Below are 16,934 nucleotides of genomic sequence, written 5' to 3' on the forward strand. Positions count from 1 at the left end.
TGAAAATTAATTAAATAGCAATCAAAAGAATTTTTACATTTTTCAAACAAACAATTTATTCAATAATAATGTAAAAAAACTTCAATTAAATTTTTAATGAAAAAAAAAATTCAATGAAAATTAATTAAATAGCAATCAAAAGATTTTTTATATTTTTTAAACAAACAATTTACTTAAATAAAAAGGCAAAAAATCCAATTGTTTAATTTTTCAATACCTTTCATTAAAACAATTTTTTTTTCAAATAGAAAATTAAAACTGCAAAATTAATGCTTTTCAAAATAGATTTTCTTCAACAATTGCATCACCTTTGCTGCACCTATAAAAATATCTGAAACTGACAGAATCTTCAATAATTAATGAAAAGAAAGAAAAAATGAGAAAATTATACTTTTTTTTCTTACATTGTTTCCTCTCGAATGTATCATAAGAAAATTCGCTTCCTGTGTGGCAGCACTTAAGGGACAACGCCAACAACATTCAACGTTACCATAATTGCGTTCTATTTTTAAAGAAATCTCAAATAATTCAGTTTAAATTAATTTTTCATTCACGTAATTTTCTTATTGCTAAAATCCGCATGAAAAATTGAAACACCAATTTAAGGAATTTCTTGCTATTTTTGCTGCTTGTCTTCTTGAATGATAAAAACGAAGAAAAAAAAATAATAATAATAAGAGAAGAAAGAAATGTATAATAATAAATAAAGCTGTTGTTGATTCAGAAAATATTTGCAGAGTCTCTACCATAATTTCCTTCGTTTCCCATTGTATTTGCGACTTTACATGAGCATTGCTCGATTTTCAATCTGTTTTTGCCACTTAAGCCACCTATTCTTGAAAAATACAATATAATGATGTTATTCTCTTTTTTTCTCTCTCTCTCAAATTATTTTCAGAGCAGCGACGGAACAATAAACTGCAAAAGTCAACAGAAAATTGCCATAATAGCAAGATGATTCTAACGAATATGGTGCAGACAACATATCAAAGCAGTAAAACGTTGTTGTTATTATTTTTATTGTGCATCGTTTGTCCGATTCAGAGTCACTATAATCAGCAGCAGCAGCAGCAGCAAAAAGTACAGGGTAACCTTAGTAGTAGTAGCAGTAGGATAAGTAACGTAGGTGCAACGTTAGCGGCGGTGGCATCGACAAAAACAACATTTGTCGGCGGCAGTCAGAGTAGTAGACGAAAGCTGCCCATTCAACAGGTCTACCATGTGAGTTCGTCGATAAAAAACCTGTGTTCGAAAGATCGCGACATGAAATTGGTGTGTCACTGTTCGCCCGAGGATTATATCCACATAAAAGCCACGAAAGCGGATTGTTGGATTTTCCACGATGACTTTCCCGAACACGACCTCAACTGGCTCGCCTTCGATACGCAACTCTACATCGAGGATCTGAAAATCACGATTCAACGAACAGGCCACCTTGGGTACATCCCAGTGCAAATTATGCAAAAACTCAAATATCTCAAGGCACTGGACATCAGCTACGGACAAATTAGCAACATCCCAACCTACGCTTTCGGCAATCTCACACAAATCCGCCAGATCAGCTTGGAAAACAACCAAATTAAATATGTTTTCGCGTATGCGTTTGCCAACCATCCCGATCTGGAGGAAATTAGTTTGGAGCAAAACTACATCACGGACATTGATAAAATGGCATTTGTCAATGTGCCGAGTCTCGTGTCGCTCAACATGGCGAAGAATAATTTGACGCAGATACACGACGACGTGTTTGCCGAGCTGCGAAAACTAATTGATTTGCGTTTGGAGTCGAACACGATATCGTCGTTGACGCGCGAAATGTTCAAAGGACTCGGCAACTTGAGGAATTTGCGGTTGTCATACAATAATTTGAATTTTATTGGTGATACGGTGTTCGCGGAACTGTGGGGATTGGAACAACTTGATTTGGATAACAATAATATTGAGGTGAGTTGTTGCTTTTGTTAATGAAATTTTAATTAAAAATCTGGGAATTGACCTTTGTGCGGAAATTCATTTTATGTCGGCTGAATTAAGGTAGCGAAATTAAAATTGAAAAGGATTTTATTGCAAAGCCAATTAAAAGCATTTTTTGTAAAGTTCGCGGAAATAATTTAATTGAAAAAGTTTCAAAAAAGCTCAATTAAAATTTTATTTTTATTGCTTTCAAAATAAGTTTTCATCAAAAAACTGAACAAATAGGTACATAAAAAAATATTTTTTTTATAAAAAAATTTAAAAAAAATGGTTTGTTGGTCTTTTGATTCAAAATGTGTTTTATGACCAGGCTTGTATGATTTAAATCAAAATCAAGAATAAAAAAAAAATGATCTGATTTTTTTAAGAGACAAATTAAATATTGATTTGAATTTTAATTTGATTTGCAAATCAATCAAAAAATTTTCAAAACTGATTTTTTTTTTAATTTTAATTTTGAAATTTTTTTGATTTGATTTAAAAATTGATTGAAATGTCAAAAATTTAAATTTTTCAATGTTCAAAAAAAAATAAATTTAAAAAATTAACATAAAATGTAAGATGAAGAAATTTAAAAAAGAAAAAGTGAAAAAAAAATTTAAAAAAAATATATTTTTTCTTTATAGCAAAAGTATGTCTCTGTCTCATGAAGAATTTAAAACAAATTTTCGATTTTTTTTTATTTAAACAAAACGATTTTTCTAAATTTTGAAATTAAATTCAATAATTTTTTTAAGAAATTTATTTTTTTAAAAAAATTACCGTAATCTACATAATGCTAAGAGAATTTAAAAATCTGTTTTCTTAACAAAAATGGAAGTCAAAATTCGTTCTCTTAACATTTTTTTGTTTCAAATTCTAATTTTTGAAAATTTTTTACTAAAATATTTGAAATTTCAACTAATTTTGTACTTTTATGTATTTTTATTTTAAAATTATCATTTTTGTGTCAAAAACATTTAAAAATACAACTAAAATTTAAAAAAATTTAAAAAAAATTTAAAAAAATTTAAGAGAAACTGTCTTAACTTCAAAATTAGCCTTCTCTTAATTTATCTACATTTTTTCGTTTCATTTGAATTTTAACGGTTTTTTTTTCTCTTAGCATTATGTAGATTACGGTAATATATATTTGTTACAATTAATGAAAGTAAATTGCCACAGGAAATTAAAATCAAATAATTAAAATATTTTAAAAAAATTGATAGACCCAGTGAGTGATTTGGGCCTTTTTTAGACCCTCAGAGCCTAAAATAAAAACTTTTTAAATTTTCTTTACAGTTTTCCAACTTTTTGTAATTTTTTCAAAAAAAAAATATGAAAAAAAATCTTATTTTATAGCTCAATAGTTTTAAATTTTATCAAATTTAAATTAAGTATATTTTTCCATCAAAAATATAGAAATTTTTGACTGCAAATCATAAAATTTATTCAAAACATGTCTTATAAAAATTTTTTAAAAAAATAATATTTTTATATTATTCTTTTATTTATTTAGCTAAAAATTTAAAAATTTATTTATTTTAAAAAATATGAAAAAAAATACAAATTTTATGTAATTTCACTTATCATAATCAAATAAGAAATAAAACGTCAAGTGGAGACGCCTTGTACGTCACACCATTTCGTTTATCACACAACGAACAAAATGCAAATATTGACTCAACTTTTTTCCTCTTCGATTAGAAAACTTGTTTGATGATGAATATAAAATTGAATAAATGGTGCTCAAACACAAATTGTTCCATTGCAAATGAAAATTTAAATAACGTTTGCAAAATTTATTTCGCATTCAAATATTCCAAAGTTTTCCTCAAAAAAAAAAGTACATTTTTGCCTAAAACAATTTAAATGCAACGGAACAACTTTCGCTTTGCATCCAAAGACGAAGAAGAGAGTAAGAGGGTGAAATATCAATAATTTTATATTTTATATATATCGGGAGGAAAAAACAATTGTTATTGAGTAACTTTTCAAATTCAATTAATTTTAATCAAGAAAATTGCATATAATTCAATTGATTGCAAGAACTTTTTTTTTCCTCTTGTTTCTCCGATTGCTATTGAAATCAATTTAAAGTGTTTCTCTGTGTAATTGTGTGTTCAATATATTTTTATAAAATATTACGGAAGTGACATACTGACGCTGGAGTTTTTTTTTTCCCGCAAAAGGAAAATTGTGTACAGGGCTGTTTGCAATAAAATTCCATTGTTTCTCCAATAAATTTTCCGGAATTTATTAATTTATTGAAAAACTTTTATTTCCATTCAACTCTTTTGCATCGCCTTTTTTCTCTTCATTGGAACGGCGAGCCATCATGAATCAACGACAGCCCTGTAAAAATTTTCCTTGAACAAGAGCTCTTCTCATGCCGAGAAAATTGCGAGAAAAAAAATTGAAAAATTTCTTTTTCATTGTATTTTTATATTTTTTTATTATTATTACCATGTTTTCATGTTATTATTGCCGCATACATGGGACGTCGACGAACAATGACGACAACGACTGCCAAATACATTTCTTCGAGAAAGAGCAAAGAATAGAGACACAAATTGATAACAACAACAAAAATTCACAAGAAAATAATGAGATTTTTTTTTTAGTTTTTGTTGTTGCTAATAATTTATTTTTAATGCAACTTTATGTCGATAAAGGTAGGAAGTTGCTCCGTTTTGTTGCTATGGCCATAGACAATTTTTCGAGGTCATTTGGAGCTATTTACCGACAAATATTGACACACTGTCTGGATAAACATCAAAATTAATGATGAAAGGTTTAACGGATCCAAACGAATTTTTGAGGCAAAAAAATTGTAAAAAATTACAGAAAAATGTTAAATTGAATGCATAATTTATCCAATCAGCATGATCGTTCAAATATTTGCACGAAATGTGCTTATGAAACATTTTTCCAATTTTATGAATGAAAAAAAAATTGTTTAATATTTCGATGCTTTTTAAATAATGAAGTTTCCTTCCTTGTTTCTCCCTTTTTCCAGAAAATTTCTGAACGTGCTTTTGACGGATTAAATGTGCTTAAACAGTTGCGGTTAGAAGATAATAAATTACTCGTGCTCGAGCAAGGTGTTTTTACCGGAGTACCAGCACTCAAGTATCTCGACTTGAGTAATAATAGATTAGAGACGATTACTTTTGTCAACATTCTACCGCTTTGGGATAATTTAGTAAATGCATCTAGTACGCTGGATTTAACAGGTGAGTACACGTAAACATGTTACTTTTGCATTCCTCTTCTGCTTCTTCCTAAATTGTGTTTGTTCTTGTCGAGAAAAATTGTTGGAAATCATAATGGTGGCATGCCACATATTCAAATATTTACCGGGAAAGCTTTTGAAATTTATTGTTTGGGGGTTTAATGGTTTATTCTTGAGTTGTTTTTGATGCATTTGAAAAATTTCTAAAAAAAAATTCTATTTTGGCGTCAGTAAAAAAAATTAAATTTTTGATATAGAACATTTTTTTGAAAAATAAAAAATCAATAAAAAAAAATTAATAATCCTATAATTTAAAATTTAATTTTTTGTTGAAATTATTATTTCTGATAAATTGTAAAAACAATTAAAAATATCGAATTAAAAATTCTACCTAATTAAGTTTTTTTAACTTAATAATTTTTAAATCGTAATTTCATTTTTTATTTAAATTTTATTTTATTTTATTTTAATTTTTATTTAAATTTAAAAAAAAATTTTAATTTAAATTTGAAAAATTTAATCAGGTAATTCGAATTCTAAATAATTTTTTAAATTAAAACTTTTTAAATTTCAATTTATTTTTTTTTTATTTAATTTCTTTTTAATTATTTTTTTAAAAATAATAAATTTAATAAGTTTCTTAAAAAAGTTTTATTTATCTTATTAATTTTAATTTTAAACATTTTTTTTACTTTAAACTTTTTAGATCTTAATTTAATTTTTTTTTAATTTTTATTTAGATTATATTTATTTTTTTTATTTTTATTTAATTATTTTTTTAACAATTTTTTTATTTTTTGGAAAAATCTTAAAATTACACAAAAGAGTTTTAATTTTAAATATTTTTGTATCTTTTGTGTATTTTTTTTTAACTTAATACTTTTTAAATTGTAATTTTTTTTATTTTAATTTAAATTTCAATTTAATTTTTTTTTATTTAAATTTTATTTAATTTTTGATTTAAAATTTTTATTTAATTATTTTCTTTTAACTTAAAATTTCTTAAATCTTAATTTAATATTTTTTAATTCTATTTAAATTGTATTTATTTTGTTTTTAATTTTTTATTTAAAATATTTATTTAATTAAAATTTTAAAAATTCTTATTAATTTTAATTTTTTTTTTCACTTAAACTTTTTAGATCTTAATTTATTGTTTTTTTTTAAGTTTATTTAATTATTTTTTTAAATTCATACTTTTTAAACTGTGATTTCATTTTTTTATTTTAATTTAAATTTTATTTAACATTTTTAAATAATTTTTTTAGATAAAAACTTTTAGATTCTTTGGTTGAAGAAATACGATTCTATTATTTATTTTACCTCAACAATAAAATCCGAAACTCCTTTAATTTTGTTTGTAACGACATTCATTTCAAATGCACAAACAGAATCCTCAAGAGAACTTTTACTGAGGTTTACCGTCATTTCCTGACTATCCAATTATTTAAAAAAAAAGTTTGTCTTTCCCCATTCTTTTATGCAACTAATTGTCATAAAAACAGGCGACACACGTAAAAGTCTCTGCCAACATGCTTGATTAGCCCATTAAATTAATCAATTTACGATTCTTCGTTTCTCGGTCAAGAGAGGCAAAAAAAAATAAACGAAGAAGATAAAAAGGCATAAACGACATGAGCTAATTCCTCCTTCGGTATACATGGGATCCACTCCATCACCAACTAACGATGCGATGCGAACGAGCGACAACACTGAGAAGAGATTGAAGTGAAAAGATAAACTTTTCATGACTGCACAACTAATTGGATTTGAGAAATTCTTATTCAAGCTTATATTCATTCAATTAAAGAAGTTTTTTATTAATTTTAACAAGACAAACACTATTCTTTTTTATTTTTATGGATATAGGCTCCCATATAACGGCACATATAGCGCATTGCTTGTAGCGATACATAAAATTTGCTGTCTTTTTAAACAAGATTTTCCATGCTACTGCTGGATGGCATGCGAACGACGATGACGACGACGGAATTATCTTTTGTGTTATTTAGTTAAACAAAAGTTGAGAACGTATTCATTTAAGTTTTAAATCCATCTTATTTTTCAGTTCGTTCTCTTTAAAAGTTACTTATATTGACACAACTCTCTCGTCGTACTTTTTGCCCTTTTGAGCTGATTGAAAATGGAATTGATCACAAAATTCATCAGAAAAACGTCTCTTTAACAGGAAAAAAATGAAAGCAATTTAATATCATTTTTATGAAGATTTCACTATAAAATTTCATTTATTTAACTTTTCTCTTATCGCATCACTCACACACCAAATATCTCCAAGTTACCAACGAGACATAAGATAGAACTTGAAAAAAAGAGCAAAATTTCGTTAAATATTATTTTATTTTATATCTTATCAAAAGTATGCTTGTCATCTATTTTTTGTGTGCCTTTTTTCCTTTCTTTGATGTATTTACATTCCACTTTTATCTGCCATATTGGACAAATATTAATCAAGAAAAGTTTTTCCAAAAAAATTTTTTGTGCGACATAAAACAGGTAAAAAGATGACAAATTTCAAGTCAATTATTGTCAAGTGTACTCGGGTCATCAATAACAAAAATGAATTTGTCCTATATCAATATTAATATTGATTGACTGTACCTTCTTCTAGTCGTCACGACATTAAATTTGATCATCAATCATTTATGTGTCCTGTTTTATGTGATTGAAGAACAAGTCAAGTGAATATGTTTGTAGTTACTGAAGAACAGATCTTGACAGATTATGGAGATACAGGTGTGTGTGTGGTTTGTGAGATTTTCGAGTTCATTCAATAAACTTAATTAAATTGATGATAATTTATTAATAATAAAGATCCATGCTTCTTAGGTTTATATGCAGTATAAATGTTTATGGAGTCATTATTGAAATGTGTCGTTTTGCTGCATAGGGGAGTTTTGTTAGCACTATGAGGAGAAAATCAAAGGGGGTATCCATTGAAACAATCCGTTCCAGGAAGCAAAGTCGTTTTTTAACGATGAATTCGGCAGTTTTTTGTATTATTCAGATTCCTTCAATGGTTAAACCGGTGATCTTGACGGTTGTTACTTTAAGGTCAAATTCTACCACGAAATTCCTCTCTTTTAACACCTCACACGCCTCTTCGTCCTTACCAAACGTTATTAAAAATTCTGTTTTATTGAGCGTTTTACTTGAGTAAAGGACCAAATAAGATATTTTTAAGTCATCATTATGCTCGAGCTCCCGAACAAAGTGTCGCGTACAGTCTATCTTCCTGATGTCCACGGGCAGTTCATTAAACAGTTGCGGGCCTAGTGAAGACATTTGTCGCGCTCCCAGAAAAGTTCTGACTCGCGGTACACCTATTCACAGTGTGTCTCTGAGGTTCTGGATTCCAGCACGAACAGAAAATGTCGTGTTTTGGTGTATTTCTTCGTTCAGTATTTGGCGCACAAGTTTAACGGTATGGAGTTGAGAAATAGCCTTTATTGGGAGGATTTTCAACAAAATGGCTATGAATGAGAGAGAAGTAGATAAGACTCTTCCTTTGGGACAAAAGAGCGTATCTTGTATAACGCAGCAAGAGCAGGAGCCACTTTTCCACACACAAAGCGCACATGCTCGCCAAAGTTCAGATGTTTATCCAAATGGAGACCCAGATAAACGATTGATTCAACTTGTTCAATTGGTTCATCGTGTACCACGACTTGTACACGATTACACGGGACAATTGTACTACCATGGAACTGCATATATTTGGTCTTATTTGTGTTCATGGATAGTAGGTTAATGTGGAAATATTGGGATAAAAGTCTCAGATCGTGGTTATTGTACAACGTTCTAGAGTTATATTAATTTTCTTGACGGTTAAGCTTTTAAACTCGCTCCACGTAACCATTCTTTTGTTCTTTCATCCTTACAGTTTGCGATGAGTCTCCCGTCGCTAATAAATATGATTTTGCTGCGACTGATACTGATAAAAGAAAATATCTTTTTAAGGTCTTGCTCCGATAATGCGTTAAATTTGTGCCCAGCTTTTTTTTTGGCTTAATTGGACCAAATTTAAACACCTCAGGTTTTTCTTCGAGTTATTAATTCTGTACCAATTATTTCTTGTAAATGCCATTTATAAGTTGCATAAATGATGGGCAAAAACGTTTCTAGTTCTGCGACGAACGACCTTATTATAGCTTCCGAGTTCCAAAACATATTGTGATAATTTGCTGGACCTATTAGTGTGAATAATGCTAGTCATAAGTAATTCCGGAGAAAAATTCAAAATCAAGGTTTTGACAACTAAACGCATCTTATTGTTCTAGATATCAGCTACTAACTAATGATAGTACTTCAAAAGGACCTGAAACAAAATCGGATTAGTTAAGTTGTAGCTAAGCTTTAAATTTAGAAGTACAAAATCAAATCCAATGAAATAATGAGTATTTTTTATATTTCTTAAATCTATTTATTTAGATGTTATTTAGTTGAAGAATGAAGACTGAATTAAATTTTTACATCTCGAAGACAATTAATGAATGACAAGATTCATTCAGGTTTCTTAGATTGATTATTCAAAGTGATTAATAAAGTGTGTGACCTCTGTCACTACAGAACTATCAAGTTTAAAAATAAGTTATTCACAAGATACTTACATTTTCATACTCCTCAAATACCCCGCCAGCATCTCCTTTAACTTTTCTCGTCTCAGTGCAAACAAAACAATCTGAAAACATTTTTACGACTCAAAATGATCACCTTTCAATAAAACTTTCATACTTAAAAGTAATGATGATATCTCAATAATGTCTGTCTCTCTCTCTCTATTCCGTCTGACCATTTCCTGCAACGTTACTTGTCTTCACATACACACCAAGGAAATGTAATAAAATTAAATGGAATGAAATTTTATTTTATTTATATGTACTTTCAATATTCACATAGAAAATTCTACAAAGAGACAAAAAAAAAACAGACAAAAAATTGGATAAAAGACAGACAAAATACTTACAACTGTGCGACTCGAAACGACGACGTAGAAGAAGATATCAAATTGTAATATTGGATACTCGAGACACTTCTCATCGGGGAATTGAAACTACTTCGAGTCTCTTATTTTCTATCTTTCTGCCGGAGCAATTACACTTTGTCACAGATTATTTCTAGACAATTAGTTTCAAAGTGATACCGATTTTTATGTACTTCTGTGTGTGTGGGTGTGAGCATCTTTACATGGGAAAGAAAAACTGAAAAGAAATGCAAAAGAAATTTTTTTACAATGTTAAAAAAAATGTGAATGGATAAAAATAATGTGGAAAGTTATTCAATTTTTTTTTTCTTGTTCTCTTCTACTTCTATTCGTTTTGGTCTTTTGTATTTTTTTTGTTTGTGGATAAGATGACTAAATCTGTTAGATAAAAAAAACGCAAGTTTCTAAAGAATAACTAACAACTAACTTACAAATATTGTCATGTTTTATTTTTTTTCATCTTCCTATGGTGAAAAACGCAAAAACCAACTGGAACAAGTTTTTTTCTCTTGTCTAATTTATTTGTCACGAGATTTTAAGTGATGTAGTTGTGCACTTATGTTTTTAATAGAAACTGACACGTTTTACGTTGTGACAGTGCTATAACGATAAACTGCAGAGATAAAAGAATAATGACTAATTATGCAAACACCCGTAAAAGAAAAACTTTTCTATTATCTCGTGCACATCTAATTTATTATAAACGACGAGCGAAATTGAAAAATCAACTTTTTATATTTTTCTTTTGTTTGCATATTTTTTTTTCTTATTAATAAAGCTCTTTTATAAACATTTTCTTTATGTTTAATTTTTTTTTCCTTTTTTTTATTAAACCTCTCCTTGCGCTACTGCTGTTGCAAAGTAATTCTATTATTATGTGAAAAAATGCATTTTTTCTTCGTTTTTTATGGCCTACTTTTAAATTGTAAGCGATGCCTTCGTCGTCTTTTATTCTCATCGCGAGTCAGGAAACAACAACAAAAATTGGAAAACAAATTTTAAAAGCGTTAACTTATTTAAGTGCATATATGTCTGTTGCTGTCTTCGTTCCTCATATCATTTATTTCATAGGACATTTACAAGTAAAAAAAAAATATCGGAAACACAATTTTCGTTGACTTTTTGTGGCATAAAACGCTCACGTGATTCAACGTCGCCACGAACTATGTTTTTTTCCTCTTTCTCCGCATGATGATGGAAAAAAATATCATCATAAAAGTAGCTCGTTTCCTCCTTCTTCATTGTATTTGTTTCGAACACAACAAAAAAAAAACGAGGCAAAGAAAAACATTTATATATGACACATGAAGTGGAAAAAAGTTGCATCTTTCCCGATTCTTGTCACTGCGGAAGTGTTTTCTTCTTCTTGTTCGGTAAAATACAGGAAATATTTGTTTAAATAAATATTTTGCAGTTTTTTTTCTTGTTGTACTTGTTGTTCGTTGCTGTCTCAAACAAATATTGAACGACAAAAAGTTTACATGAAGAAATGAACAAAATTTTCTTTCTTGCCAATCATTCAACGAACGAGCCACTTTTTTTGTTAGATATTCAAATATTGAATCGCACCGTAAATAAATTGAAAAAAGAAGCGAAACACCTACTAAAAATATTAAAAAGGTGTCGTTAAGGTAACTACCAACGATGACACTCTATTTTTAACCACGTGGTTAAAATAATTTTTTAAGCCTCGTGATTTATTTAATTTTTTTAACCACGTGGTTTCTTTAATTTCTGAAGCTTCATTTATTTCTAAACCAAAAGATTTTTTTCAATATTTTTAACCACGTTTGATTTAACCCGCGTAGTTTCTTTATTTTTTTAAACCACGTGGTTGCTGCATTTTTTAAACCACGTGGTTTGTTAAATTTTTCGAATGTTTAAATTTTTTTATTGAATTTTATTATTATTTTTTTTTTGAGTCACTTGGTTTATTAAATTTGGTTTTAGCTACGAGGCCAATTTAATTTTTATAACCACGTGATTTCTTAAATTAAAAAAGAATTTAATTTAAAATTCTTCTTTTTTATTTTATTTTTTTTTTTATTTTTTAATTTATTTTTATTATTCAATCTTTTAACCACGTGGTTTTTTTTTAATTTCTCAAGCTACGAGGCTTCATTAACTTCTAAGCCAAAAGATATTTTTAATTTTTTTGACCACGTGGTTTCTCTATTTTATTAATACCTCATGATTTCTTTATATTTAAAACCACGTGGTTTCCTATAGTTCATTATTTTCTTTTTTATGTTTTATTTTTTTAATGAGTCTTATTTTATAATATTTTTATAATTTCTAAACCACGTGAATTTTTAAATTTTTAACCACGTGGTCTAACATAACCTCAAAAGCTAGAATGAAACCGCATTTTTTATCACGAAATGCGGTAAAAAAAACTACTATGATGATGCAAAATATATTGACACCGTGTCACATGAAAACAACGAAAATTTTTCCTCTGCTTCATTTCTAAAAATTTCTCTGTTGTTGCTGCTCGTTGCATGTTATGTCGAATATTTGCAGGAAATTGGAAAATAAACTGAAACAAAAAACTAAAAAAAAAAAATATTTTATCGTATTTATTTTTCGATTTGATATACTTTGCGATTATCTGACGTTTCTAGCTTATTTTGAGAGAAAAACGTAGAGAAAATTGTCGGATTTAAATATAGGATGCCAATTCCAGATGTCAACAAAATTTATCTTAACAAACTGACATGTTTTAAAATTTTTTTAAACAAAAATAAAAACAAGCAGCAACACCTGTTTTAATTAATTTTCTTTTGTCTTTTACCTTTTCAGAGAATCGTCTCGTCTGCGATTGTCGTCTCAAGTGGGTCTTCGAACTCCGACAAAAAACCAAGCATGAAGACATGCGTCAGAGCTTGCAACGGATCGAGTGTCGTTACGACGACGCCTCGTCTTCCAACACGCACGTCATCGACAACACTTTGTTGCATCAACCGCCCCACGGGCCCAACGACGATGGGCAGTACGAGGATGAGCCGGCTTACGAGGCAGATCTCGCTCGTGGCAACGTAATCCAATTATTGCACTTTGGCGAGGAGCAACTTCCATGCCCGCAGCGACTAATAGCTGCTGATCCGACAGAATTGCCGCTGCCACGCGAATCCATTGGCATGGACCTGAGTTGGAGATCGCCCGAGACAAGTGGAGGCGACAGGTCACACGTGAATTTTTTCATATTATTGTTATGCCTTACAGTCCCCGTCAGCGTGTCGGTGAGTAAACTTCTTCTCGTGAGCAACAGGGGCAGCCAGTAATACCCAAAAATGCGTATTTAATGTGTTTTTCGAAGAAAATGGTTTTATATAGCTGAAACAAAAATAAATATATACATGCGATAAATTTACATTCTGAACATTAAAGATATCATAAATTAATAAGGATAAGAATTTAAATGAACATAAAAAAGGTACAGTGAATTAAAATTAATATAACACACGTAGATAGGGACGTCAGTATTATAAATAAATTTAAAAGAAAGATATCAAATTAATGAACCAGAAGCATCTGAAAAAGCGCGAGGAGCTAAAAAAATAAATTATTTTTGTATATTCAAATAACGTTAATTCTATAATAAGGAAAATTTGTCAGAGAAAAAAAATGTAAAAACAAAATTGTCCCCAATCCACACAAAAAAAAATGAATTTATGTCAGTGGCATGTAAATAGTTAAGCTTCCTGCTAATTACTGTGAATTTTTCAACAAACATTTGAAACACACACAAAAATGTTTTTTTTTATAGATTTTTAATCCAAGCTTGACTTTTTTTTTGGTTTGATGACCATCGTTAAAACAACAACAACAAAAAATAATCTGTCGAAACGTTGACAAACAACGACAAAGTGATGATGACCATGACATGGCAACAACATTTTTTGTTTTTTTTTTTGAGGAATTTCAAATATTTGAACACGTTTTTGCTTTAGTTCATTGAAAAAAATTTTAACGTTGGAAATCTGATTTAATGATTTTTGGGGAAAAATTAATTTTATTTTTAACAGGAATCATAAAGGAATTTTTTCATTCAGAAAACTAAAAATTTTTTAAGACAAAATTATCAAATTTTCTATAATTTTGGAAAATTTTGTTAAAGTTTGTTAAATATCAATAAACTTTTTAACGGTTTTTATAAAACAAATAACCTTTTAATTTATCCAAAATAAATTTGATTAAAAAATTCGATAAAAAAGCTAATTTATTTTTTTTTAAATTAAATTTTTGCCCTAAAAAAATGTTTCAATATTTTTTTAATAAAAAAAATCTAAAAATATCGACAAACAAAATTAAAGTCTACAAAATCTCTCAATTTGTCTTTTTCCCGTGCTTGTGGTTTCTTCCGTTTTCCTGTGCAAATTATTAAAAAATACACACAATTTCTGCGTAAAAACAGCACAAAAAAGTTTCGATGTTTTGTGCGATAACAACAACAAAAACAAGACCAACAAAAGTTATCTTCCCGTTATCGTCATGAAAACGTAAAAGGAAAAAAACTGCTAAACGAGGAAAAATTTCGCGGAAAAGTTTGAGGAAGGACTCTTATGATGTACAAGGCAAAACTTTGGTAAACAAGTTTCTTATTATTTGTTATTCTTGTTTACGACCGACTGATATTATTACCATTATATTATGAAAAAAAGCGATGGTTTTTATTTAAACAAGAAGCAAAAAAAAAATATAACAAGAATGAATGGCAGAAAAACAATTGATGGCATATAGCCGAGAAGGCACACAGCAACAACAACAACACACATCATTAGACAACAAAACAGACAGACGAGAAAAACCATCACATTATATTATATTACGACGTGATGGGTGATAATATTTTTGTTTCGCACACACACACACGTAGACAGGCCATTGACTATACGATACGCGTTGTCTCGTGTTGCCCTTTGGACAAAGAACGGGTCATTTTTACACTTTAAGGGATAATATTAACACCTCAAGAGTTGATTTAAACCCTTAAGTGATTTTTTAATCCTTTAAAAGGTGTCAATAAAAATCCTTAAGGAAATTTTTTGACCCCATAAGAAGTTAATTTGACCCCTTAAGAGGTTAAGTTGACCCCTAAAGAATTAATTGTACCCCATATGAAGTTAATTCGATGTTTTTAAAAAGGTTTAACTAATTTTATTGGTCTGTGGATGACAAATTACAAAATGGGTCAAATTAATTATCTCTGGGATCAATTCAACTGCTAAAGGGGTCACATCAATTCCTTAAGGGGTCAAACAATTTCCTTAAGGATTTTTATTTTTAAAGGATTAAAAATCACAAAAGAGGTTAAATTTACTTCTACGGGGTTATTTTGATCTCCTATGGAATTATCAGTGCCTCTTTGTGGCAATAAAAACAGATGGCAGGTCGAGAAAGGACGTAACACAACGCATAAGTAAGGCGAAAGGAGCATTCGGACAACTAAGACCCCTTATTGGTCTCATATCAGCCTGAAGACAAAGCAACGCATCTTCAACTCAAATGTCAAATCAGTCCTGCGAGACTAATTAGTTGCACGTGACGTCATGCAGAAACTGTAGAGTCAAGAGATGCCTAAGAAGGATCCTGAAAATATTCTTGCCCAACAGGATATCAAACCGTGAGTTGCACGATAGATACGAGCAGAAACTTGTCAAAATCGAAGTGAAAAGAAGAAAATTGGGCTGGGTGGGGCACACACTTCGTCGCGACGCCGATCACATTAGCAAAAGAGCTCTTTTCTGGAATCCTCAGGGCTTAAGACGACGCGGAGCTCTTTGCAAAACTTGGAGACGAATTATGGAGGCCGCAATTCGAACAATTGATCGCGATCTCACCATGCGAGCTATCGCAACATTGGCAACGAACCGACAAAACTGGAGGGAAATCACCGCGACCCTATGCCTCTGAAAAGGGGTGAAAAGGAATTAAGTCTTGTGAGGTTTATTCCGTTCCTCCAAAAGGAGTCGAAATGATCACTTAAAAAGTCAGTTAAACTCTTTAAGGAGTGAAATTCCTTTTTCACGGGTCAGAAAATTCATTAAGAATTTTAAAAAATTAGAAAATTTACTCATGAGTTTAAATCAACTCCAAATAGGTAAATTTGACCCATTTTTCGTCCATAGGACAACATGTTGTCTTGAAAAATGGTAAGTTACTGACTTGCAAAGCAACATTTATTTACATTTTTATACCCGATACCGAGAAAAACACATGTAGGGAAAAATAGATAGCCCCATCATATCATCATCAAGATAGAAAAGTTTTATTTTATATATATTTTTTTTTTCGTTGTCTATCTTTCGTTTTTGCACACAGCAAGCGGTAAGAAATATCAAGAACGTAGAACACATTAAATTAAACATGACTTTTTGATGTTTTTGTTTCCGTTTTACGAATTATTTATTTATTTGTTTCCTTTCGCATGTGTGCCATGCATGATGGGACACAAATTGCAAAAGTCAAAATTCTTCCGAAAAAAATAATTTTCTGGCAGTGAAACAGACGTCAAGCGGATGTACGAGAAAAAAAAATTATATGTCATGGTCGAGAAACTTTTTTTTCGCAATAAACATTATCAATTACACATCATCATAAATACAAGCCACAATCATAAATTGCTCATCACGCCAATGTTGTAACTTTTTGTAACAAACCGCATCATTTTTCATACATCATGCATAAATTTATCGTACAAACAATATTAATCAATCACATACATACATAATAAATAATAAT

The 16,934-nt window shown here is 29.4% G+C and overlaps 3 protein-coding genes across 3 annotated transcripts in view; 2 read left to right on the forward strand and 1 right to left on the reverse strand.

The window, feature by feature from the left end:
- LOC134827586 (zinc finger protein ZFMSA12A-like) overlaps nt 1-16,934 on the reverse strand; it is a 230,213-nt gene that overhangs the window by 65,053 nt on the left and 148,226 nt on the right. The window lies entirely within an intron of this gene.
- LOC134827592 (uncharacterized) overlaps nt 1-16,934 on the forward strand; it is a 145,266-nt gene that overhangs the window by 32,729 nt on the left and 95,603 nt on the right. The gene's annotated exons all lie outside the window — the stretch shown is intronic.
- Nucleotides 955-16,106, forward strand: LOC134837587 (connectin-like). Its single transcript, XM_063852970.1, has 5 exons — nt 955-1,944; nt 4,973-5,189; nt 12,993-13,432; nt 15,667-15,734; nt 15,806-16,106. Exons 1-5 carry the CDS (start codon nt 955-957, stop codon nt 16,104-16,106), a joined length of 2,016 nt encoding a protein of 671 aa, XP_063709040.1.

This window comes from Culicoides brevitarsis, chromosome 1 (genome assembly GCF_036172545.1).
Source record: "Culicoides brevitarsis isolate CSIRO-B50_1 chromosome 1, AGI_CSIRO_Cbre_v1, whole genome shotgun sequence".
In the NCBI taxonomy this organism is placed as follows: domain Eukaryota; kingdom Metazoa; phylum Arthropoda; class Insecta; order Diptera; family Ceratopogonidae; genus Culicoides; species Culicoides brevitarsis.